The sequence below is a fragment of the Saccostrea cucullata genome, unplaced genomic scaffold, assembly GCF_032062105.1.
Source record: "Saccostrea cucullata isolate Sc308-1 unplaced genomic scaffold, CSIRO_AGI_Scuc_v1 ctg5121, whole genome shotgun sequence".
Classification (NCBI taxonomy): domain Eukaryota; kingdom Metazoa; phylum Mollusca; class Bivalvia; order Ostreida; family Ostreidae; genus Saccostrea; species Saccostrea cuccullata.
The window spans coordinates 14,053-39,237 of NW_026929575.1; the positions used below are offsets into that span (position 1 = coordinate 14,053).

At 32.1% G+C, this 25,185-nt stretch overlaps 2 protein-coding genes and 1 pseudogene across 2 annotated transcripts; all 3 read left to right on the forward strand.

Moving 5' to 3' along the window:
- Positions 1 to 1,451: 1,451 nt before the first annotated feature.
- On the forward strand, positions 1,452 to 3,499 carry LOC134281262 (uncharacterized; the record flags this gene model as incomplete). Its single annotated transcript, XM_062763740.1, has 3 exons — positions 1,452 to 1,599; positions 1,961 to 2,221; positions 3,414 to 3,499. Coding segments are annotated over 3 exons (495 nt in total), but the record flags the coding sequence as incomplete, so codon positions are not given.
- A 565-nt stretch (positions 3,500 to 4,064) lies between these two features.
- On the forward strand, positions 4,065 to 8,379 carry LOC134281263 (glutamate receptor 1-like; annotated as a pseudogene).
- A 12,099-nt stretch (positions 8,380 to 20,478) lies between these two features.
- Positions 20,479 to 24,942, forward strand: LOC134281264 (ionotropic receptor 25a-like; the record flags this gene model as incomplete). Its single annotated transcript, XM_062763741.1, has 11 exons — positions 20,479 to 20,545; positions 20,764 to 20,913; positions 21,129 to 21,380; positions 21,534 to 21,706; positions 21,798 to 21,959; positions 22,139 to 22,222; positions 22,340 to 22,444; positions 22,663 to 22,755; positions 23,105 to 23,296; positions 23,942 to 24,269; positions 24,384 to 24,942. Coding segments are annotated over exons 1-11 (2,165 nt in total), but the record flags the coding sequence as incomplete, so codon positions are not given.
- Positions 24,943 to 25,185: the final 243 nt, after the last annotated feature.

Consider the following 25,185-nt stretch of genomic DNA (forward strand, 5'->3'; position numbering starts at 1 on the left):
TTTTATGCTCCATATCGAGGGATGTTTACATATCCTTTTACTTAATGTGTTTATAGATTGTATATATGTGTCGCAAATATTATCCAACAACAAAGCAAGTCTCGATAATAATGTTTTCTTTTCAAAACTTAACAATATACAAAGATGTTATATTCCCACAACATTAAGTATTTTACACCATTATAATATAAATGATTGTTTAAATAGCATCGATTTTCGATTTACATATTCTGCAAGATATAAAAGAATAAAATAACTTATTCAATGCACCATTGACATTATTTGTTATGTGTAATGATATTTCATTTCATTGTACTATTGACTGTAGAAATGAAATGCTTACTTGAAAAGATTGGCATGTTTTATTAATTATGCACCAAATAATTTTCAATCAGTGGAAGAAAAAATCAATTTGTTTAAGTACAATTTACTTCTGATTTCTCTAAAAATGCACCCAGTTCGAAAGTTTGAACGCTTCATAAAATATTGTATTGGATGTGCTTGATATAGTGTAAATTTTCTGAAATATTTGTCTGTTAAAAATTTGACCAATCGGTAAGATATTGAATCCGAATCGCTCCATCAACTAGACCACGCGTCTCTAACGTTCATTATCTATAACTATCGATTCGAACGCGACTTTCCCAGTCTCCAAAGGTATTCTAACAAATGTCCAAATTGTTGACATGACCCTGTTAAAATGTTATTCGAAATTTTTGTCATCTTGGTCCTGAAGACTGGCATATCTCTGGGGAAATACCATGTCGGTGAGTATTTGACTTTTAAATAAATTAAAAATATACTTGTAAATAAGTACTTGTTATAGAGTATAATTTACACTTCCTGCTTTTTTGAGTGTTTTCTAGATTTATTCCATTGGTTACCTTCAGTAAAAGATCTTTGATTTTTTTTATTTTTAACCAATTTCGGAGAAATCCTAAGTTTAGTGAGACAATTGAAGTCATAATTTAATAAAACATTCACATACAAAGAGGAAAAAGGACAAAATGGATTAATTTTCATAAATTTTTCCACTAATTTAAAAAAATTGAAAAAAAAAAAGTTTGAGGAAAGAGTAGTTAACAGAAATAAGTTTGTTTCTACTCTGAATTTGTGCTTTTGATTGATTTTGGCATTATTTTAGTATAAACATTAATTTTAGGGCAAAAGAAATCTCAGGTCATTATGTAGAATTTTACAGCTCATTTAAATGCAAATAAATTTAGTATAATCTATAGTTTAGAGTTAAAAAGCCAGCATATATAGACCTATGTATATTCATATATGTACGAAATAATCTTCGTCTTGCATAACCGCAAAAAGTAGTTAATATATTTATTTACGGAAATTCAAATATTTATAATATGAACTGATAATTAAACATATTTGTTCACGTAATTTTTATTTGAAATTGAAGAAAAGATTAAACAATTATTAAAGCGTAAAACAAAAAACTATCCATTTTAGGTGTTTTGTATGATTTATCCGAGTGGTCTTTGCAAGATCTCCCCACTATCAACGTTTCTCTGCCTACAAACAATGTCACGACATACCAATATTACCTCAACGGAAGTGACGTTTTCAACTTCACATGTAAAGGTAATTATGTCATTATGACTGTTGTATGTTTGATCTACTGTGTACAGGGAAATTTTTACCCCCCATTTTATTTTCGCCGCACCCTCATTTGGGAGAACTTAAAACGGGACTAATTCAAAGAATACAGTATAGTTTCTGAAATAAAACGATGACTGGACAAATTTAAAACGAAGCAAAATTGTCTTCAAGTGTGAAAGGACGAAAATAATCTGGTGCAAAAATAAACCCTGTATACAGTATTCAAAACTAAATTTAAATAAAACAATAAGTCGTTAGTATAAAAAGGACAAAATCTACTATTGTTCATCCTCAATTAATAGTTATCTCCTCTCTACATATCCTTTTACATTGTTCATTGCAGTGTGTGAATTATCAGGAACTGAGATTTTAGGATTCATTACATTCACTTCCTGTAACAAGGGCCTTGTCTTCAGCAATCATGCCAGCTCATTAAATCTACCTCATGTACTTATCACCAAAGATGAAAAACCATGCATCACACCATCCTCGCCTCCAATGTTATCCATATTTGAGGACTGTCGTCTGATAAACAGAGCGTTTCTTTCTATTGCGTCACATAAAAATTGGAAAGCAGTCAACGTTATTTATGACAACTCTTACGGTTTGTTTTTATCACTTCTTTTTTTTTCAACCAGTAGTGAATCCGAACATTCTGTTTAACATTCTAATTAAAAGAGGTCTCCAATGTTATGTTTAAATTAAAGTAACTATTTGTTTTCTATTAGCAATGAGCCATGGAGAAAATCTTTTTTTTCCCTATGTTATTTTCCCCACAATCATTACTTTGTAAACACGACATATAACAAAGATATTTGGACTCTTTATTTCGATCTTAACTAGAGAAGACTCATGCCTCATTTTTAAAAGACAAATAGATTTAATAGATGTAATGCATTTTGCTTATATTGAATAAAACTGAAAGAATTTGATTGTTTAAAGAATACTTACCCGGTATCAACAATATTGGCATTCGCATCATTATGTCAGAATGTTTAATATGCACAAATCTACGAAAGCCCAGAAGGCTCATTCGAGATACGAGATTCGAAATTCGAGATTCGAAATTCGAGTTTCGAGATTCAGGATCCCGATTAACCAATCAAAAGCGGGTTCAACATTTGATTACTCCCCTTTGTTATGTTTTTACTATCAAGAAATCGTTGAATATATTTATTTCAAATGGGTCATTTGCTAAAATGATAATGCAAGAAAAAATGTTTTATGTATTAAAACGAAATGAAAATAAAATTTGGATTACATTTTGAAAAATACATATATAATCTTATTTTTCTCATTAAACAAAATAGTAAATACATATATATGGACTATTATATGGTCTTATCATTGACTTGCGGAACAAGTAGGTCGACTATTTTTTTTTTTATCAGATCATTGCTGAGCGAGATTGTATTTGATTATAATTAGATACGAAGTATTATGAATCGCCCTTACACTGCACAGTAATTCAAGGGTATATATTTCATTACATTTATAAAGGGTACATTTGTGCAGTGAGACTTGACTGCTGAATCAAACTGTAGCGTTATAAGGTTTCACGAGTATATTTTAGTCTTCAGCCATAACGATATGGTCAGAGACAAAAATATAAAACCATAACGCTATAGTTCTGCATCTAATTTAGACTCATCTACTATTTGATATCAGAAAACATAAATGCGGCATTTATTTTAATTCATATTGCCAATCTGTATTGTAGACATAATTTTTAATTAATTCAAGAAATCAAAGCCTTAGATGAAGATAAGTAAATTTTTATGTATTTCCTCTCTCAGGAAAACGAATGCGATTTTTGTTTATCAATACTACGTCGCCTTTCAAGTTTTACGAAGGAACATTTTCAGTGTGTTTGGAAAAATAGGCAGGTGGGGTGGGTAGGAGTGCGGTTATTGTTAATCTTTAGACACTTGACACTTGTTTATAACTTTATTTATATGTCATCAACCCCTTAAACAAAGTAGACAATACAAAAAATATATATACTCTTGATATATGTATTCTATTTAATATTTAAGAAGCCATAACATAAATTGAAGTATATCTTGCTGATCAAAAATTCAATGATTATTTAAATTTCCCTCTAATATATATAACACTCTTTCTTGCATTGTAATTTAATCAAATGACTCATTTGTTATAAATATATTCAACGATTTCTTGATAGTAAAATCATAATAAAAGGGAGTAATCAAATGTTGAACCCGCTTTTGATTGGTTAATCGGGATCTTGAATCTCGAAACTCGAATTTCGAATCTCGAATTTTGAATCTCGTATTTTGAATCTCGAATTTCGAATGAGCCTTCTGGGCTTTCGTACAAATACGATATTTTTTCTTACAGATGAATATTGTATCCAGCATTTGGTGGATCAATTTAGTTCTGCTGCTATTTTCTCAAGTACTTTTCTTCTTTGCAATGTCAGCAATATGGAGGCGTTTCTTAATTCCAGTAACGGAGAAAATGAGATGGCGGTGATTTTTACTGCACTAAATGTGAATAATACGATTGATACCTTTCAAAAGGTACCTGCATGAAATCAAAAATTAAATTTTTCTCATCTTTAATAGAAATAATTACTTTTTTAATCAATATCACTTTTGTCTATAATTAATAACATTGAAAACAGACGATTATACATATTAATAATTAGTTTTTTATAATTTACTCTCATCAGGCGCCATTTAACTCACCATAGTCAGGAAATGGAATGTTTTATCGTGTCATCTAGATTAATAATGTCACAACCAAATAATCAGAGTTTGAATAAAATAAATTATTCAATAATGTTTACTTATATTAGCTTATAAACGGAGGAAAAAAATATTTCATCAATGATATTGATCAAACACACCTATCACTTAGTTAAATTGCCTATGCTTCACTTCACCCTTTAAGCTGTATTCTACGTTGTACGGATTTTGATTAAATACGAATGGATCGGAAAAGCAGGCTCAGGGAATTTCAATGCGTTGTTAAGCTGTTTTAAATATTCATTTGATTGCTGGGACGTGAAATAGCTAAAGCTGAATATAGGAATATACCTAGAGGATATCCTACCACATCAGTTATTACAAGTGTACTAATATCGCAAGGCAGCTGCCAGATTGAATGTGATGGTAATAGAGACTTTAGGGAAAGAAATCACAAGTTTGATGTTTGATTACTAAATTTGGTACCTTTAGGAAAAGAAATTGTATTGTTCCAGAGTCGAAAAGTACTCACTTTTCTAGCTAAAAGGTCAACATTCTCATTGACTTCTTGTGAGAACGAGACTAGTACTAATGATTCTTTAGTTAAAATCAGCATAAGGGGTACATGTAACAGAGTCAACTTAAAATAAGTCACGTGTCTCAAAAATATATTTTCAGAGGTGAAACATGAAGAGATATAATTAGCTCGAAAAGAGAGGTCAAGAACTATACTTTTTAAGGTATATCGAATTGAAAACATACATATCTGAAAAACAGCAGCCATTCAGATAATTAGAAAATTTGTTAAAAGATAATACTCCAAGGACATAAGTCAAACTGTTTTCATCAAATATATTGAGGCAACATGCATCATGAAATTATAGGTGAAAAATTTAAAGCCCTAGCATCAACCGTTCAGATGTTAACGGCAAGGGTATTTTTTCACAAATGTACGTCAAACTCTAAGCCAGGATAAAACATATGGGTACCGAAAAGAAAGACCTTGTCATAAGGAATAATTGTGTGATACATGTATATGACTAGAGCTCAAGATTTTTCTAGTGGGTCAAACTCCAAAATCAAAGTCAAAAGGTTAAATATAGATAGCAAAAGAAATGTTTTGTATATTGTGAAATAGGATACCAATAGCTCTAACCATTCAAAAGTGGTGGATATGCTTAAAGTTTTTGCGGAACAACATAATCAACAGACAGGCTGACAGACCAAACTATTTATTCTGATGTTGATATTGTAAAATGAATTTTTCCAATTTCCAATTTAAAATAGAATTGGAAGCCATTGTAAGATAAAGTATTTCCAAAAATAAGCAAAGTACAACAAATGTTTCTGTCTCAGGAGAGATCTTATTTAACCCCAGAAAATAATCTCATACAGATCTTTATATATACAAATGTCAAAAATGTTCTTGAATATAAAGATATATTTTTCAGGTTTCTTCCTTTAAGATGTTTAGTAGACAATACTCGTACTGATCTTTATATATGCAAATGTTGTCAAAATACTTTTAAAATGAATATAAAGATATATTTTTATAGGAACTCATTTATCTCAATAAACTGTGTACAAATTATTATATGATACGGTAGAGGGTAGATATTACAATAAATTGTACAGTGTTTGGTGAACGAATTCGACTGAGACAACCATTTTGCGTCAACAAGTGACCTAAATAGTGACGTCATTTTGACATTGTGCATCACAAAAAGGAGAGAAACTTTTATTCAGCATATGCTATTTATAGGCCTTGTGTATGGTAATGTGTGTAATTTATGTCTAATCTGAATTGTGAAAAAAAAACTGTTTTGTAGATATGATAGTTTGCGAACTTTTTGATCACCAAACATAGAGAAAATACAATTTAATCGGAAAATTTTGATAATGATTTTAGAAAGGGATAAGACAAATGACAGATAAACATACCAATTTTTATTTTTAACGATATCATATGAATATAAAATATATGAATTATAAGGAAGTAGAAATGAAAGTTTGTACTGAATGAAAATTAATTCAGACTGTATATGTGAAAACACAAATAAAATCTGTGAATTAAAAAAAGAAAGAAATAGACCTCTGCTGAGGTGTTAACAAATGTACTTTACTTATGACTTACATTGTAATTTGAATGAATCTGTGTTATTTGTGTAATGCATTATGCTGAAATCGTTATTTTACAAAGTTTAACGCTTTTGTTTTAGGAGGCCGATATAGGGGTAGGACCGTTTACTGTTACCGCCTCGAGAGAAACAGTTATTGACTTTCTAACACCCTTCCAAGAAGAAGGGGTTGGTAATCATGAAAAAGGCTGATCAAAAAGCTGACCTGATGTTTCGGATGTTTCTACCATTTCAGTCTACTTCTTGGATTTACTGGAATATCTATTGTGGTTACAGGAATCATATTGTCTATTGTGTCCAGACTGAGTCCGTACACAAGAGAAGCAGATAAACCTGTTCATCAAAATGTTTGGCTTGGCTTTGGAGCCTTATTTGGTCAAAGTATGTTTTCATCACTATCTTATCAATCTCAGGTAGACATTTGAGACCCGTGTACAAACATTCTGATGACCACTGCTTTGAACAGTTCATTGGATATATCTGCAAATTCTGTGTGTTATATTAACAGAACCCTAAAAGCTCATGTCTTGCTTATTATATAAGAGAAACTTGTAAATAAAAGTGTGCCTCATCTAAGGGTCAAAAGCTTTCTACACCTTTCTAGCTTATTGTCATTATCGCCTAATCTATAACATACCATGGATGGAATTAAATATTCTGAGAAAAGCTCTAAATTAGTAGTTGAAAGTTATTGTGTACTCCATTGAGCAAAGACTCAATTTTTATTCCTTATTTCAGTTGGTGGAGACTCAACTCCTACATCAGCCTCAGGTAAAGTGGTGCTCGGTATTTGGTGGATGTGTACAATTCTTCTTTTGGAACTTTATACTGCAAACTTGGCAGCCTATCTTACAATACCACCAGCGAAATCACCAATAAAGAATCTTGAGCAATTAGCTGCATCATCTGATTACAAGCCATTGGTCAAAACGGGTTCGAATCTCGATTTTCTTTTCAAGGTAAATTTGTCTTAAAAGTTCTGCTTACATGTATATTATCTTTATCTATCAAATGCTTGAGTATATCTTTTGTCTTTAAGTATCAAATTTATATCAATTTTAACAGAGAGCAAAAGGTGGATTATACAAGCAAATAAGAGAAAAAATGGACGACATGCCTGTTATTAAGACTACAGAGGCAGGATACGACTTGGTAAAAACAGGAAAATACGCCTACATGACAGATGTGTCCCAACTTACGTATAAAGTTTTAAAAGATTGTCAAAATATGTTGGTTGCTGAAGAGACTTTTAATAAAGCAGGACTATCCTTCATTATTCATTTAAGAAGATGCTTTCAAAACAGCATTCAATTTACAGTAAGTACAGTTGAATCTTATTCTCTCGAAATTCGAAAGATCGAATACCATGAATGAGTAGAACTGAGTTAAAAGTCCTAACCACTTGTTTTATGTATTTTAATCTTGGTATTTCAAATAATTGGTTATCTCCGAAAAAAAATTAATCCGTTCAGGTGGGACATAAAAAAGAGAAGTTACATGAAGATGGTAATAATTGCTTCAATACACATCGAAAACATATTTTAAAATTTCTTTGTTACTGATATGTATGATTGTAATTTTTTTTTTTTAGTATGATTACAATGATAGAGGCAGGTTTAATTGCCAAATTTCGCTCCAAATGGTGGCCTCTTGGAAGCGAGTGTGACGCACTACATTCGAAGAAAACTGCCACAGAACTACAGATAGACAGCATGGCCGGAATTTTCATTGTTTATGGCGCATTTACTGGACTTGCAATACTCGCTTTCGTCACAGAAATTTTATTCTCATGTTATATTTATCCACTTTTAAGACAGAAGAGGATTCAATCTGCTGAAAAAATTTCCTTGAATGATTCTTCATAATCCCACCGGTGTTTTTCTCTAACATTATGTATTGTAGTGTACTGTAGAGGTTATTTTATATCTTATGTATAGATCTTTTAACGACAAATATATACGAAAGATACTCCATTTAAAAAAACTGAAGGAGTGTCTCTTATATTGAGAAAACGGGGTGTAGATTGTTTTTTTTTTTAGTTTTTATTAAAGTGTAAAAAAAAAAATGTGGAATCGGAAAACTTCGTAGGGGACCAATTTTCATAGATATCGATTGCCTATATTTTACGATTATTTTACATTGTAAATTGTATAATTTAACTGGTAATTAAATGAAGACATTTTTGATCACTTTTGAGGGAAAAAATCAAAAAATCAAATGTGAAATGAACGGAAAGTGTTCATATTCAAATGTATCTACATTATTATTACCTGTTCAGTTATCCACATTAAAGTCCAAAAATGTGTCAATAACTTTATATTTTGACTTTCTTTTTACGGTCAAGACGGTGTTGCATATAAAGCTAAATCAATTGAATTTTTATTTTAACACAGTGTATGTTGTGCATTTTATATTTAAAATCACTGAAAAGTTAGAGTGAAGAGAGAGGGAATCGGAGGATGGGGGTTATTAGTTTTTTAACAATTAATAAAATGTGTAATTATTTAAAGAACTGTTAAAATCCCCCTTTATTTAACTAACTTTTTAAAGCCATCGTAAAAAGGGAAATGTATTGATATTTATGTTCCCCAAACGGAGTTTGGGAACATATTGTTTTTACTCTGTTTCTTATTAAGCGGAAGACCTTCTTGTTATTCTTAGGTTTCTTTTTCACTTTTATTAAGGTCTTCCGTCTTCACGGAAGACCTTATAGTGATTCTACTGTTTCTTATTATTAAGGTCTTCCGTTTCAGACGGAAGACCTTATAGTGATTCTACTGTTTCTTTTTCTTTTTATTATTTTTTTTTTCCCTCTTTGTTTTCGACGATTTCTCAGAGATGACAGAATGGATTTTCATGAAATTTTCAGGGATGATAGAGAGTAAAAATATCTTTAAAATACAGTTTTCAGTTTTTCAAAAGTCACTTCCGGTCGTCAGATATGTCCAATTTCCGCTTTTTTCAAAAAAGTTTTGTCCCAGTCATATCTCAGAAACGGTAAGAGATAAAGACGCCAAACTTATATGAGTAATAGATCTTGATAAGTAGGCAATCCCATTTGGGTTAACACAGTCCGCCGTCACTTCCGGTCGTCACAGGAAGTGATCAAAGAAATCGAAAAATTCAACTTTTCTTTTTTGAAACTTTTTTTGCATCACGTTATAGCATCTCATTTGTAGTTTCGAAATATATCAGTCCCACCGGAAACAAAAACGATAACTTCCGGTAATGAGAGAAAAACTGCATATTTTCAGTATTTTTTCTTTCCCATAAATATTTTTTATAGATAAAGTATTTGTAATGATTTTTGGACATGTTATTCAGACTGCAAATGACTACAGTATCGTCAAATAACTTTGTTAAATTTACTTCCGGTCGCGTGATTTCCTGTCCTCAAAATAAGAAGTTATCATAGCTAGATCTCGTAAACGATAAGAGATTAAGACACCAAACTTATATAAGTGGTAGATCTTGATAAGTAGGCAAATTCAGTTGGAATAAGATTGTCAGCCGTCACTTCCGGTCGTCACAGGAAGTGATCCAAAAATCAAAATTTTTAACTTTTCTTGCGTGAAACATTTTTTGCATCACATTATAACATCTTATTTGTATTTTTGAAATATATCAGTCCCACCGGAAACTTTAACGACAACTTCCGGTTATAAGAGAAAAACTACATAATTTGTGTATTTTTCTTTCCCATAAATATTTTTTATACATAAAGTATTTGTAGTGATTTTTTGATATGTTATAAAGAGTGCTTATGTCTACAGTAACCTTAAATATCTTTGTAAAATTCACTTCCGGTCGCGTGATTTTCTGTCCTCAATATGAGAAGCTATCACAAAGAGATCTCGGAAACGGTAAGAGATGGAGACGCCAAACTTGAATGAGTAATAGATCTTGATAAGTAAGGAAACTCATAAGGGTTAAGATCGTTCGCCTTCATTTCCGGTCGTCACAGGAAGTGGTCAAAGAAATCAGAAATTTCAGCTTTTCTTTTTGGAATACTTCTCGACATCACATTATTGCATCTTATTGGTAACCGTTGTTCTGATATATGTCCGTCCCACCAGAAACAAAAACGGCAACTTCCGGTTATGAGAGAAGAACTTCATAAATTGAGTATGATACTATCCCATAAATATCTTTTAAAGAAAGAGTATTTGAAATGATTTTAGAATATGTAATTCAGACTGCAAATGTCTAGAGTAACTACAAATATCTGTTAAAAATTGATTTCCGGTCTCTTGATTTCCTATCCTCAAACTGAGTAGTTAACATAGCCAGATGTTGGTTATGGTAACTTAACTTATATGAATAATAAACCTTGAAGAGTGAACAACAGATATAGGGATAAATGTCTCCGCTGTCACTTCCGGTCGTCACAGGATGTGATATGAAAAATCGAAAATTCCAACTTTTTTCTTTCCAATTTTTTTTCATTACTTTATTGCATCTGATTAGTAGTTTTGAAATATGTCAGCTCCACCAAAAATAAATAAAAAAAAGTAAAAACAACGAAAACTTACAATTATAAGAAATAAAACAACACCAAAGGTCAAAAAGTCAAGGTCATTGGAAAGTATTTAAATTGCTTATATATGCCGCATAACCTTGACCCTTGAGTTTGATGTTTGATCTTGACCTTTGACCTTGACCCTTACCCAAGAGTTACTTTTTTATATTTAGCTTGATACAGCTTCAAGTGTTAAAGTCGAGTTCAAAAGGTTTTTGAATGACCTTGACCTTTGACCTGGATAAATGACCTTGACCATTGACCCAAATGTCACAATCAAGCTTGAGTCCGTGGGGATGTTTACATCTCTCACTTTAACAAATGCTTATATAACCCCCCCTTTTTTTTTCTTTTTATAAAAATCAATAGGAAGCTAGAAAAATTTTCTACAGTTCAAACGACGCCACAGATAGACATGACATTTAAGGATTGCAGTAGAAGACACATCAAAGAAAGTGTCCTGAGTGTTTAGCAGTGAGTCTCTGAAGTATATAATGCAATTCTAATGAGTATCGGCAACAACTACATTTTTTTCTGTCTGAAATTTAGGTGCTGATGAGCATGAAAATTAATTTAAGCTTGTATTGGGTATTTCTTCACTTTTTGTCAATAACATTCGATTCTCCTGCTCAAATACGAAATTTTAATACCAAGTATTCTTGATCTCCTTTGTATGTAGCGTTTATTTCAATTTTATTTACATTGAATATTAATTGAAGGAATCTATTAAATAACGTTTTTTCCCAACTATAGATAGCTTAGAAAAACTGCAGTTACCTCGCTTTGAACGGCGTGGTGTAGAGAAAATGTCCATGACTCACAACTGCATGAGATGTTTAGACCTTTGATCTTGAAGAGTAGGTCAAGGTCATTGGAAGACTAGGTAAATTGTCGATTTAAGCTTAAAATCCAAATGACCTTGACCTTTGACCTTGATATTTGACTTTGACCTTTGACCCCTTACTCAAAAAGTAATAAAGAAATATTCATTACCTTTATCTAGATTCAGCTTCAAGTGTTAATCTCAAGTTTATCTCTCTCTCTCTCTCTCTCTCTTTTGGATGACCTTGACCTTGATAAATGACCCCATATTGACCCAAAGGTCACAATTAAGTTTAATGTCGTTGAGGTATTTGCAACTCTTACTCTAACAAATGCTTATATCCTCCCCCCTTTCTTAAAAAAAAATCAACAGCAGTATAGAGAAAATGTCTACAAGTCAAACGACACAATATATTGACATAAGATTCGAAGTTAAAGCAAGAAAAGACCTCCAAGAAAGTGTCCTGAGAGTTTTAAGGTGAGTCTCTAAAATATAATGAAATTCTAGGGAAAATCGGCAAAATCTGCATTTTTTTTTCTGTCTGAAATTTTGTATTGCTGAGCATAAAAATTAATTAAAGCCCGTATTGGCTATTTTTGCAATGTTTGTTAATATCATTCGATTCTCCTGCTCTATTACGACATTTTAATACCAAGTACTCTTGCTTTCTTTTAGTGTATGGAATTTATTTCAATTTTATTCGGATTTAATATTAATAGAATGAATCTTGATTTCATTTGAAATTTGATTTTTTTTTTCTAGAATAACACAATCCAAAGAAATAGCGACTTTCAGCATAGTAAAAAGAAATACACGTTTCTTCCCTGTGTTTCCCATCTAGAATTACTTGTTTCGAATTTTATTTATTCTACTTACATTAAATTTCATGCCTATGTCGGTCAGGAGTGTTAAAACCCGAACCCGATTCTCTGTTTTCCTTTTCCATAATTACAAACTGCCTTGCATGTCTCGCTTATGTTTCTCACATGCTCTTAAATAATTTATCGCCATCCATTTCAAACATAAAACAACTCAAATCGGATATTTTCAAACATCTCTTTAATACATGTATAATGCACATATGATGCAGGTACACATGGGACATTTCACAATGTTTTCACTTACGCTTCCGTCTTGATGCGCAGATCAAATGCATGTTATTTATATTATTAGGTATGTCGTAATTTTAATCAGACCCTACCACTTACATCTTAACTCGAAAACAATCTCATTCAAGCTCATATATACACCTAGGAGCGTGTTACAATGTTTTGAACGTGCTCTCTTTGCGTGATCAATGAAATCGTGGTTGTCCCCGAGTCGACTCGTATAATCCAGGAAGTCTGTTTGGAGTATATTTATACCAACTGCGAGCCCGATCTAAAATCCTAGTAGAGAAATGAGAATTTTCCTGTTTTATTTATTTTCTTGCTTTTTTTTCTACTTCTTTCAGCCCAAATGATATTGAAATGCATAAAAAGGTAGAAAGGCCGATAATTGTTCACTGAACAATTAGTCTACTAGTTTATTATATGTCTGTCTTTTTTAAAATAGAAAAAAACATCCTGCATACAGATAAATAGAGGAGAACGGAAGACCTTACTTGTTGCTGTAGCAACAAGAGTATCTAGTTATTATTATTATTATTATTCTTATTTTTTAGACAAATTTTGTGCACGCGATATCTCGAGAACTATTCATCGGTTTTTCATCAAATTTTCAGGGATGATGCGCTCTTATATGCCATTGTTACATTTGGAAGAATTTTGGAACAAATCGCTTCCGGTGCCAAGTTATGGCCATTTTCCTGATTTTAAAATGAAATTTTGTCAGTTCGAGATCTAAGGAACTACTAAAGATATGAACTGGAGACTTGTTGGAGAACATAGGACATGACTTCTAGATATGCGGAATGTCCTTTTCGTGTGTCGTCGTACTTCCGGTTGCTACCGGAAGCGAATCAAAAAAATCAAAATTTTCAACTTTTTTGTTTTTCATTATTTTTCTTTGATTTTTACAGTGATAATAGAGACATTTAATAGGATGCGAAATATGTAATTTGTTTTTGAATTGATAAAGACAATCTCGAGATATTCGCATTTAAAAATTTGAAGCGGTGTTCCCGATGGCGTAATGGTTAGCGCGTTTTTGCTCGCAACGAGATCGTTTCTAGTTATTATTATTATTCTTTTTTTTTTAGACAAAATTTTGTGCAGGCGATTTCTCGTAAACTATTCGGTGGAATTCAATGAAAATTTCAGGAATAATAGGTCACTATATGAATTTTATATAAAATTCCGTTTGTTGGAAAATTCGCTACCAGTGCCAAGTTATGGGCAATTTCCTGATTTTAAAATGCAATTTTGTCTTTGAATGTTCTCGAAAACGGCTCAAGATATTAACTGGAGACTTATTAGAGATGATAGACCATGAGTTATAGATGTGCAATTTTGCCTTCGTTTGCGTCGTCAGTACTTCCGGTCGCTACAGGAAGTGAATTCAAAATGTGCACTTTTTCACCTTTTTTTGTTTTTCAATATTTTTCTTTGATATAATTAATTTTAATGGAGACCCTACTGGAAAGGCCTAATATATAATTTATTTTAGAATTGATCAATCCACACACTAGATATTTGCATTTAAAAATCTGAAGCGTGTCCAAGATGGCGGGGCGTCTCCGTGAACTCCGCCATTAAGCAAGTCGGGTTCTAGAAGGTCAGCTGAGCGTTTAGATGAACGAAACTTCTACCAAAAAGATTTATGAAATGTAAAGGATTCTTTAGATTGCTACATCGCAACTACGTTGCATTGAATATAGTTTTAATTTGAGGTTTCCTCAAACTGCTATTGAAATTGTTTTTGTCTGCATCTCATAGTAGAATACAACATGACTACAAGTGGAAATATGACGACTACAGTCTTTTGTTTTGCACCAGGGAAACTTATCCTAAACCACGGTTATAAGTAATAGCTTTTCAAGAAACTTGCCTGACTTAATATTCACTATGTTTCTGAAGTATTACTTGACTTCTCTTTATTTTACCTCGCAGGCTTATGACATATTAAATGAATAGAAAAGACAAAAATAAGAAAAACATTTTTTTAAAGATTGTTTATTAAAGGTTATATAAATATTCTTGTAATAAATGCAAGTTATTGAACATGAAGAGTATCAGATTCCTTGACCGTCGGAGGGCGAGTATTTTTTTTTTCAGTGAAACATTCCAGTCTTTTCATGAACGTGTAACTCATCTCCACTTTGGGGGTAAACAGGATACAAAATTCGTGGAAAATCTAACCGAATTCACAGCTTTAGTGTTACTTGGCCGTATACGATATTATATTTGCATAATGTGATAAATATACTTTCTTACGCTCGTAATTCCGGTTATAAGTACATACATCTTTTATTTTCATTGAAGATATCAGCTCCATTAAATAGATCAAACATTTCCAAGGAATAGCGTGAAGAACTACTTGTGACGTTTGGCACGAAATAATGTATCATGGCCGACTTCAGTAGTAGACAAATGGCGACAATAGTGCAGAAATATATAACAATGGCATGCCTGTATATGGTTTTACATGGAATAAAAAGTTTAATACATATCGAATAAAGGAAAGAAAACAGTATCATCTGTTCATCAATAATAGATTATCTTTCCTAAAAATTACTGTTAAAACTCAAGTAACAAATTCCGATGTGATCATCGTGAGCAAGTTTGGCGAGAAGATTTACTTGTGGCGTTTAACGCAAAATTATGAATAGTGACCGTCTTTCATTATTCTAAGACAGAGGAATTGTTTCAGAAGTAATGTACAAGTATGTTTAGAGATGTGGTCCCAATAGCGTAACAGTAAGCGCTTTGTATTTCAATACTGGCGACCCGGATTCAATCTCCTTTGTTTCCATAAAAAATTTTATCATTTTTTCAGCTCGATTTTGCGGGTTTTTTTCAGAATCGGACGGAAGACCTCTCGTTGCTCGCAACGAGTTTCTTTTCTAGTTATTATTATTCTTCTTACCGATTTTGTGCAGACGATTTCTCGAAAACGCCTTGATGGATTTTCCTGAAACATTCAGCAATGATGTAAAATCAATTGAACTTGTGTCATTTTTTTTCATTTTGAAAACGTCAAACTTTTCAGAGAGTTACAGCCGATTTTCAGTTTTTCAAATGAAATTTTTCCGGAAGTTTTCTTAGAGATGCTTCAATATAAATTTGTTAAACTTTCAGGGATGGTATATCTTGACCTTTAGATGTGCGTAGCGTGTTTCATTTTTTAATAACTTCCGTTGTAAACCGGAAGTAGTTTATATATATATTTTTTAATTTTTTTATTTCATAATGAATGTAATTGTTCATAATAAAAATTTAAAGAGTGCGTCGTGTCTTACATATTTCCACCGGAAGTATTTTCTTGAAACCGGAAGTTGTCTAGAAATAAGTATTTTCCATCGAAACAGCGGGATGATTATCCATTCTTGATGTAAGGTTGAAGGTCAATTTTGAGCACATCCAAACAAAATATTTAAAAAGAACCGGAAGTTAATCCATGGAATTGATAGATCCTACATTTTTTTGCTTTCTAATTATATCTTGAAGAATTCTCTTGCCTTTTTCACATTTTAAGTTTTATTTTTAATCCTTTCAATGGAATTATTCCAACACTGGTCTTATTCCATCAATATACAAAAATGAAACCTATTTTAAAAAATGCTAACGAGAGCATCAGTTAACGTCTTCCGTCTTGAAGTGAAAATTTATTGTTATTCTTAGGTTTCTTTTCCACTTTTATTATTCTTCATTTTCTTACCAAAATTTTGTGCAAGCGATTTCTCAAAAACGGCTCGATGGATTTCGATAAACTTTCAGGATATGTTACATTACTTGAACCTTATGCATTTTTTTCCGATTTGATGACGTATAACTTCCGGTTGGAGATATTGCCGATTTTATGATTTTTGAAAGGTCAGTTTGTCCGCAGACTTTCTCAATAATGGTCAAAAAATTTGAAACTTTGCTGTTTGAAAAATATAGATATGTACAACAAATTTCATTTTTATCGGAAGTGCCGCTAACTATGGCCCAAAAAAGTCCTATCACATTTTTCAAAATTTTTATCACCTTTTCTACTCTAACTTTTTACCTAGAAATATTTTGTATAACACATACAACAAAAGAAGTGTATAACCCTCACACATCTTTCACAATGATATCTCAAAAAAAGGGCTGGCCCCTAAGGATTAGGGACATTGAGGGGGGTTTTTCCAAAAAAGAATTTATATCAAAAAGTGTGTGTTGTAATGTCAAAGAAGCAAAGTTGTTCAAAATGTCAAGCTTTATCTATGAAGGCAAAAACTTCAACAATCGTCACTTCCGGAACAAATCCGGGAATAGTGGAAAATCATGTTTTTTTTTACGTTCTTAACAAGTTTTTGGGTTATATGTGTCTCACAGAGCATGAAAAGTAATTTTTCCTCCGTCATTTTTCACCCGGTACCATTAACCCTTCAAAAAATGTAATTTGAAGTTTTTTATGCAAAATTGAAATTATAAAGTCAATGGAATATTAGCTTCAATGCTTTTATGTTCCGTCACTTTGTATTTCCGGTAAAAACCGGACGGATTGCCATTTTGCAACGAATCGCTCTAGTTATTATTATTATTCTTTTTTTTCTTACCGATTTTGTGCACGTGTTTTCTCAAAAACGGCTCGATGGATTTTCATGAAACTTTCAGGACTTATGTTACATAATTTGAACCTTATGCATTTTTTTCCGATTTGATGACGTCACTTCCGGTTTGGAGATATTCTCGATTTTATGATTTTGGAAGGGTCAGGTTGTCTCCAGACTTTCTCAATAATGGCTTAAGATATAAACATGAAACTTTCAGGTATGATAGAACAAAGTCTATAGATATGTATAAAGTATTTCATTTTTTTGTAAGTGCCGCAGTGATCTGGCGCTAGACTATGGCCCAATAATTGAAATCGCGAATTTCAAAATTTTTAACACCTTTTCTACGATATCTTTTTACCTGGAAATATTTTGTTAAAACAATAGAACAAAAGAAGTGTAACAAGATCTTTGAAATGATATCTTGTAAAAGGGGCTGGCCCCTAAAATGAGGGGCCTAGAGGGGCCGAAAGTTTTTTCTTTATATCTCAAAAAGTATTAAATTTGTTATACGTCAAAGAAGCTCCCCTGTTGCAAACAAACATTACTTTGGCAAAAATATTTTGACAAATAAAAAGTATATAAACCACAAAGTTGTCAAAACAAAAAGCTGCCAATATTTTTAAACAAACAAAGTATTTAAAAAGGAAAAAATTGAAAATAAAGATGACAAGACAAAAGTTGCACGATGGCACTTTAAGATGGTACAAGGTATATATTATGATAAATAAATTACAAAACATAATTTTGAGACTACAATGTTTTTATCATGGAGTATGAAGGGGGACGGAGGGTGGGTAAATTTCTCAAAACAATTTTGTGAATTTCTTGGCACTTCTAAATCAGTGAAAAAACGCTATCTTGTGTCACGTGATTTTTTTTCCTCATAAATTTATTAAAAAATACATCCAGTAGACAAATCAGTATACAGTGGAGCCTGAAATTTACTTAATATAGCTTTGGTTCCCAGTCATTTTGTTCGGATATGTGAAGCGTCCGGATACCTGAATTACCAATTAAACAAGACAAAATTACATTTACAAATTTCGTTCCAATGAAAAGTCGTCCGGATACTGAAGCGCGAATATCTGGGGTCCGGATATCTGAAGGTCCACTGAAAATGCATCATGCAGTTTATGTATAGATTTTGTTGGGGTGGGTGTGGGTTAAAAATTAATAACATATACCGGTAATTGTTCATGCCTAAATATACAGTCAGTTAAATATGACTGTTTTGTATAATATATTTCCTGACAATTGTCTCTGAACTGGCTGAGTTTTGAAATGTCAGATTTTAGTAGGGATGTGAGCATCTTAGAAAATTCATCATATTTTTTTATGACTGAATTGTAAAAAAAATTCCCTTCATTCTAATGATTTTGTTTTCTAAATTTTATTTTATGAAGTGAGTTTTACAGAGTATGAATTCCATTCTGGTCCCATGCCAGCAGCTTGGATATGCTAAGCCTTGTAAAGCCTTACATGTTACGGAAATATACACGGACAACCCCACCCCCATCCCCTGCACTGTGGCCATATATCGATTGCCTATATTTTACGATTATTTTACATTGTTAATTGTATAATTTAGCTGGTAATTAAATAAAGACATTTTTGATCACTTTTGAGGGAAAAAATCAAAAAATCAAATGTGAAGTTAACGGAAAGTGTTCATATTCAAATGTATCTACATTATTATTACCTGTTCAGTTATCCACATTAAAGTCCAAAAATGTGTCAATAACTTTATATTTTGACTTTCTTTTTAACGGGCAAGACGGTGTTGCATATAAAGCTAAATCAATTGAATTTTTATTTTAACACAGTGTATGTTGTGCATTTTATATTTAAAATCACTGAAAAGTTAGAGTGAAGAGAGAGGGAATCGGAGGATGGGGGTTATTAGTTTTTTAACAATTAATAAAATGTATAATCATTTAAAGAACTGTTAAAATCCCTCTTTATTTAACTAACTTTTTAAAGCCATCGTAAAAAGGGAAATGTATTGATATTTCATTCTGTTTTCTATTTCTATCCTTAATGAAAAAGATATTGCTCTGTTATTTAAAGTCTTGAATTTTGCTTACTTTATAAAATGGGTAAAGCTTTATTTAAATGGTATGTCCCGTTGTTTTTTGATCTTGACAAGGAGCACACGCGGGTATGATTGGTCGGCATAGGATGCTCACTACTCCATTGCACCTGATCCTACCTCTTGTTAAAGAGGTATATGCTTGCAATTTTGTAATTTTCGTTTTCTTCATATATTTCATTTGTTTATCAAGTATATGGGATCTACAATTATGTTGCTTGAAAAAAATCATACCGTGTGGTCTTTTACTAACTTTTGATATAAACCAGAGACATATATGATATAAACACCAGGGGGTGGTTGTTTTTATGTCTCTGGACAAAAATAATTTAAAATTTATAATTAGAAAATAATATAATGAGTACATGACAATTTATTTGTTATGTACTCATTATATGGATTTCTGATTATTAATAAATTATGAACGAAACTATCACTAAACATTTTTAAATATAACTTTAGATGATACGATCATACGATGCCATGATTTCAGAAAAATTTAGTAAATTCAAGTTTGGCTGTTTCGCAACACGTTCTCGTTTTAGCATATCAAGAATAATATATTTAGATATACAATACATAAAAATAGTAAATAGTATAAATAGATAAAGAGATAGTTGATGTTTTCAAACGTCAAAAAAATATGAAGGGGATTTTAAATGTCTTCCATTTTTGGCCCTCTTGTTTCTGTTCGCTTGACGTCATACTACGCAAGAATACAACTGTGTAACAAATTATCTTATTCTGTATTTGTACTTATAGGTAGTTTTTTATGTAAAAGATGAAAATAAAACAAATCATTCCGCCATTACTTAGAATTCGATAAATAAGAGACAACATGAGTCTCCAAAATGTTTTTTTATACTCTAGGTTTTGTTAAAGTGATGTTTTGACTATGTTTCTTGTCGCCATTTTGTCAATATCTTCATTGACGTCTGCTCAGCCTTTTCCATTTCATCTAGGTGAGTTTTTTTACGTGATTATATCGGTATTTTTGGATAATGATGTCTTGACATTTTAAATTGTTTTGGTTTATATCATTACAATACACAATGTATATAATAACAATTTGATCGACTTAGAGCATGTTGAGTTTGATTTCTCTTTGTTTTCTCCCTATTTTATAACTGCAGGACAATAAATTGTTTCGTTTTCAATTATGATTTTTATCTTTTTCCAGATATCCTTGTAGATGAAGACGAAGCTGAGCGTATCTATAATATCACAAATGAATTCTTTAATTCCACTCGCCTTGGAGTGTGGGCATCTATGGATATAAGTCCAGTCACTTTTGTCGTAAACACGAAAAATGAAACCCCTGGCATTTATAGTGAGTAAAATTGTAACAAGTAATTCCTCATTACAAAGCCAAATTATAACTTTACGATTGATTAAATATTCCATCGATTGATGTCAATGAAAAACAAGCAAAATTTTAAGATGACAACTATGATTACATTGCCCCTTTTCCCTTTAACCACTTAGTTTGTAATTTTTGGAGTGCATTTTTAAGTTAAAATATCTTTTGACCATTTTTCCTACTAGGTTTCACTGAGAAAAACAGTTCTTCCTCGTCATATATTGATATGAAAAGAAATCCCTCCGATCTTTTGTGCATATTAGCAAAAAGCATAGGTGTAGCTTATATTCGGACTCGCCCTGGAAGGTCCAGTATTTGTCGTCCCAGCATACGGATAAGACCATCAGTGACCGAATACATGGACATTGCCCACCAGATCTATAAGTATAATGATAGCGAATTCACATCGGTCATTTATATTACGGACCACATGTATGGTAAGCCCAGCAAAAAGTTATTTTCATGTTGCAATGTGACGATTTGTTGAAAGAAAATATTTACATGCACACCATCAAGGATTGTTAAATAAGGCAATTGTCGAAGTACTGCAAAAATCTTTTTAAAATAATTTTGTCATTATATTGTTTCAGATTTCGATCTTAGCATTTTTCAAAAGAGATTCAATTCCACCTTGAAGATGATGATGTTTACAATTCAAAATAGCAGTGTGCCATCTCAAATAAAGCAGTTTGTTACGGATGGCAACACAGATTCTTTCATCATGTTTGCTTCTGGTGCCATTATAAGGAATTTGTTACAAATTGTGAGTTACGTCGTGACTTAAGATATCTTAATAACGATGGATTCAAAGGATGTTTAATTTCATTTATTGTTTATTTGGGGTTTTTTGGTAGCTTTCAAACCTGAAGAATTTAACAGTGACAAGGACAGATAACTGGGTGATGATTCCATCAGACGAAACAGAATGTCCGGATATTTTGGGTTTGAATTTCTCAGTCGTGTGTCTTCGACACGATTTCGTTAAAGATACTGATGTCACCGTCGACTTAAGATATGTAAATGGAAACTTAAGACTTATGTACAAAATGGAATGTGTTTTAATCTACTTTTATCTATTAAAGAGATTTTAAACATCAAAGATTGACTCGTAGATGTAAGATAAGATAAAGGATACATAATCACATCAAAACTTTTGATTATCTTTTATTCAAATGTCAAAAAACATTAATTTTAGGTGGATGACGCATTATTGCTGAGAAGTCTCCATTTACTTGAGAAAAATATCAAAGCTTTATCCCTCCCTTCGGTACCTACTGAGGTAAACATTTTTTAAATATTTAATCATAATTTTTGAAAAAAAGAAACTTACACTAATTGCATAAAAGTGCAGTTAAATATTTGCATTTTGAATTTGATATTTAATCTTTCGTTTTAGACGTCAGCTTTGAGGCACCTGGCATGGCATGTTTACAATGCAACTAAAGAAATTAAGTTGGACGACGATTTAATGAGGATCGATAAAATACGAACAAAAGCAAAAGTACAAACGCAGTTGCTTTGTTTTAAATAATCGCTGTAACTTTTTTTTTTTTAGGTTTTTTACCCTGTAGAGTATGTTTGAAATATGTAAAAAAGAAAAAAAAAAGAAAAAAACACCAATTTCTGAGACGTTAATGAAATAATCAGAAATATATGAAATATGCATTTGTAATATTTTTTCTTTTTGGTTTCTTGTCGACAAATATCTTACTTTTTCAGATAGGAACATGGACTCGGTCTACAGACGTGGTTTTGATTACACAACCTTTCGCCTTCACCCATGCATCATTATTAACAGTCATCACTATCCATGTAATCTGAGTTTTTTTTCAATTCTGCTTTCAACATCAAATCTGTCGCTGATGTTTCTTTCTTCTCTCTCTGTATTTAAACCTTAGAACAATGAATATTTTATGTATACCGATATATTATTCCTTGACGCTCTGTGTGCAATGTACACTGTAGCGACCGCTTTATAATAGAATATATATGAAGAAACGTTGCAAGCAATGCTTATTGGCATAAATCATTGCATTTTTTAGAGGTTGAGAATCTCAACTTTTAATGCAATAATTTATTACATTAAGCGGTGCATTGCATTGCCTTTTATCATTAGCGGTTGCCACGGTGCATACATTTGACCATATAAAATCTTTTTCAGGAGCCACCATTTGTAGTAAAAGTTGTGAACAAGAGTGGGACATTCTTTCGAGGCTATACCATTGATGTTCTCGATAAGATTGCTGAGGAGGTAGGATTCACGTACGTGATCCGTGAAGCACGTGACAATCTGTACGGTCTCGCTCTTCCGGATGGTTCCTGGACGGGGCTCATAGGAGAGGTCCAAAGAGGGGTAATGTAACATGTTATCGGCTCATAGGAGAGGTCCAAGAGGGGTAATGTAGCATGTCATCGGCTCATAGGAGAGGTCCAAAGAGGGTTAAAATTTTTAAGTATTTTAAAGAAATAAAGCCTTTAAGCGGTACATGTATATATTTGTTACATTAATCATCTTATCTATAACCATGATAAATGTGAGATACGTTCAAAATTTAGATTTACCATTAATGCAACATATTTTAAACATACGTACATTATAAGCCACAGCGTTCTTATCTTTATAAAATTGTGAATTTTAAAAGAAAAGATAATTATATTTTAAATTTTGTCTCGCAGAATATGCCAAAAATGTTTGCATTCTATAAGAAATAAGATTTTTTTTCCTGTACATATAAATGATAAGCATTAAGTATTTAGGGTTTGATTAGGGCTAGTTCAGGGGGCCTAAGGTTAGGATGTTAGGGTTAGGACTTGAGTTAGGGTTAGGGAATTAGGGTGAGAGGATAAGGATAAGGTTAGAGTTAAGAACTTTTAAGATGTTAGGATTAGGTAAAAAATATATATTTATTAAGTTTACAGATAACTAATGAACTTTAAAGAAATTTAAATCAGAGAACTTGTCCAATAAAATGATCAAATAAGAAATATACTTCAACAGGAAGCCGATCTGGCGGCAGCCCCCGTGTCTGTAACAGCCGAGAGAGAACAAGTGATTGATTTTACCAACCCTTACTATGATTACGCGGGTCTACAGATCCTGATGAGCGGCACCATTGCTTCTAGCTCAATGTTTGGATTTGTGGACGTCTTTGACGGGCCTGTGTGGCTAGCCTGGTTTGGTTTCCTAGGTCTAACGGGTATTATGCTCTATGTGTTTCACATCCTGGTCTACCGAGTGTTTTCAAAAGAAAAAGAAAAAGATAAGGACAAGGTGTTTACTATCAGCGACACACTTTGGTTTCTTATATCTTCTATTACCATATATGGTAAGCATAAGCAGAATCCTACGTGTTAATTTATTTACATGCAATATTTTTCAAACATACTTTAATTGTTTTTAAATCCTTTTGAATTGGGAATTGATACACAATTTGTTTTAGGGCCAGACAAAACCCCCGGCACATTTGCAGGAAGGGTGTTAGTAATTGGATTCTGGTTCTTTTGTCAAATAATGATGGCGACATACACAGCCAACCTTGCTGCATTTATGACATCCAAACGTCTAACAACTGAAATCCATTCCATAAACGAGCTAGCCTCTCAGAATTCTATTAAATATTCTGCATTAGCTGGGTCTGTCAGTGAAGCTTACTTTTCCCGTATGAAAGGCATTGAAGAGAACTTCTTCGAGCTGTGGAAGAATATGAGTTACGCGAAGAGTAACGATAGAAATGACCTCACTGTGTGGGACTATCCCCTCGATGACCTTTATTCCAGAATGTTTTCTCAAATCAATGAAACGGGTTTTCTCAAAACATCTAAGGAGGGCGTGGATCGTGTTCTTTCGGAAGGATTTGCATTTATCCACGAGACACCGATGATAAAGTATGAAATGACAAAGTACTGCAATTTGATCACCGTCGGAGAGGTTTTTAGTGCGAAACCTTATGCATTTGTTCTACAGGAAAATTCGCCCCTAAAGGACGCATTCAATGCAAAGTATATAATATAATATTAATGTTCTATCTTGTGCCTTTAATATTTTTTAAATAAAAAAGAACGGTGTTTTTGGTGCTTATTTTTTTTAATACGTGCGAGTAAATGTTTTACTACGAGAATGGCAGATAACTTAATATTGCTTAGTGTTTGAAAGAAAATCTTTAGATTATTAATCTAGCTGCAAACAAAGAGCATGTACGATACACAGTTTAGTAAGAAAATCTTGATTTTATTTTTTCTGTT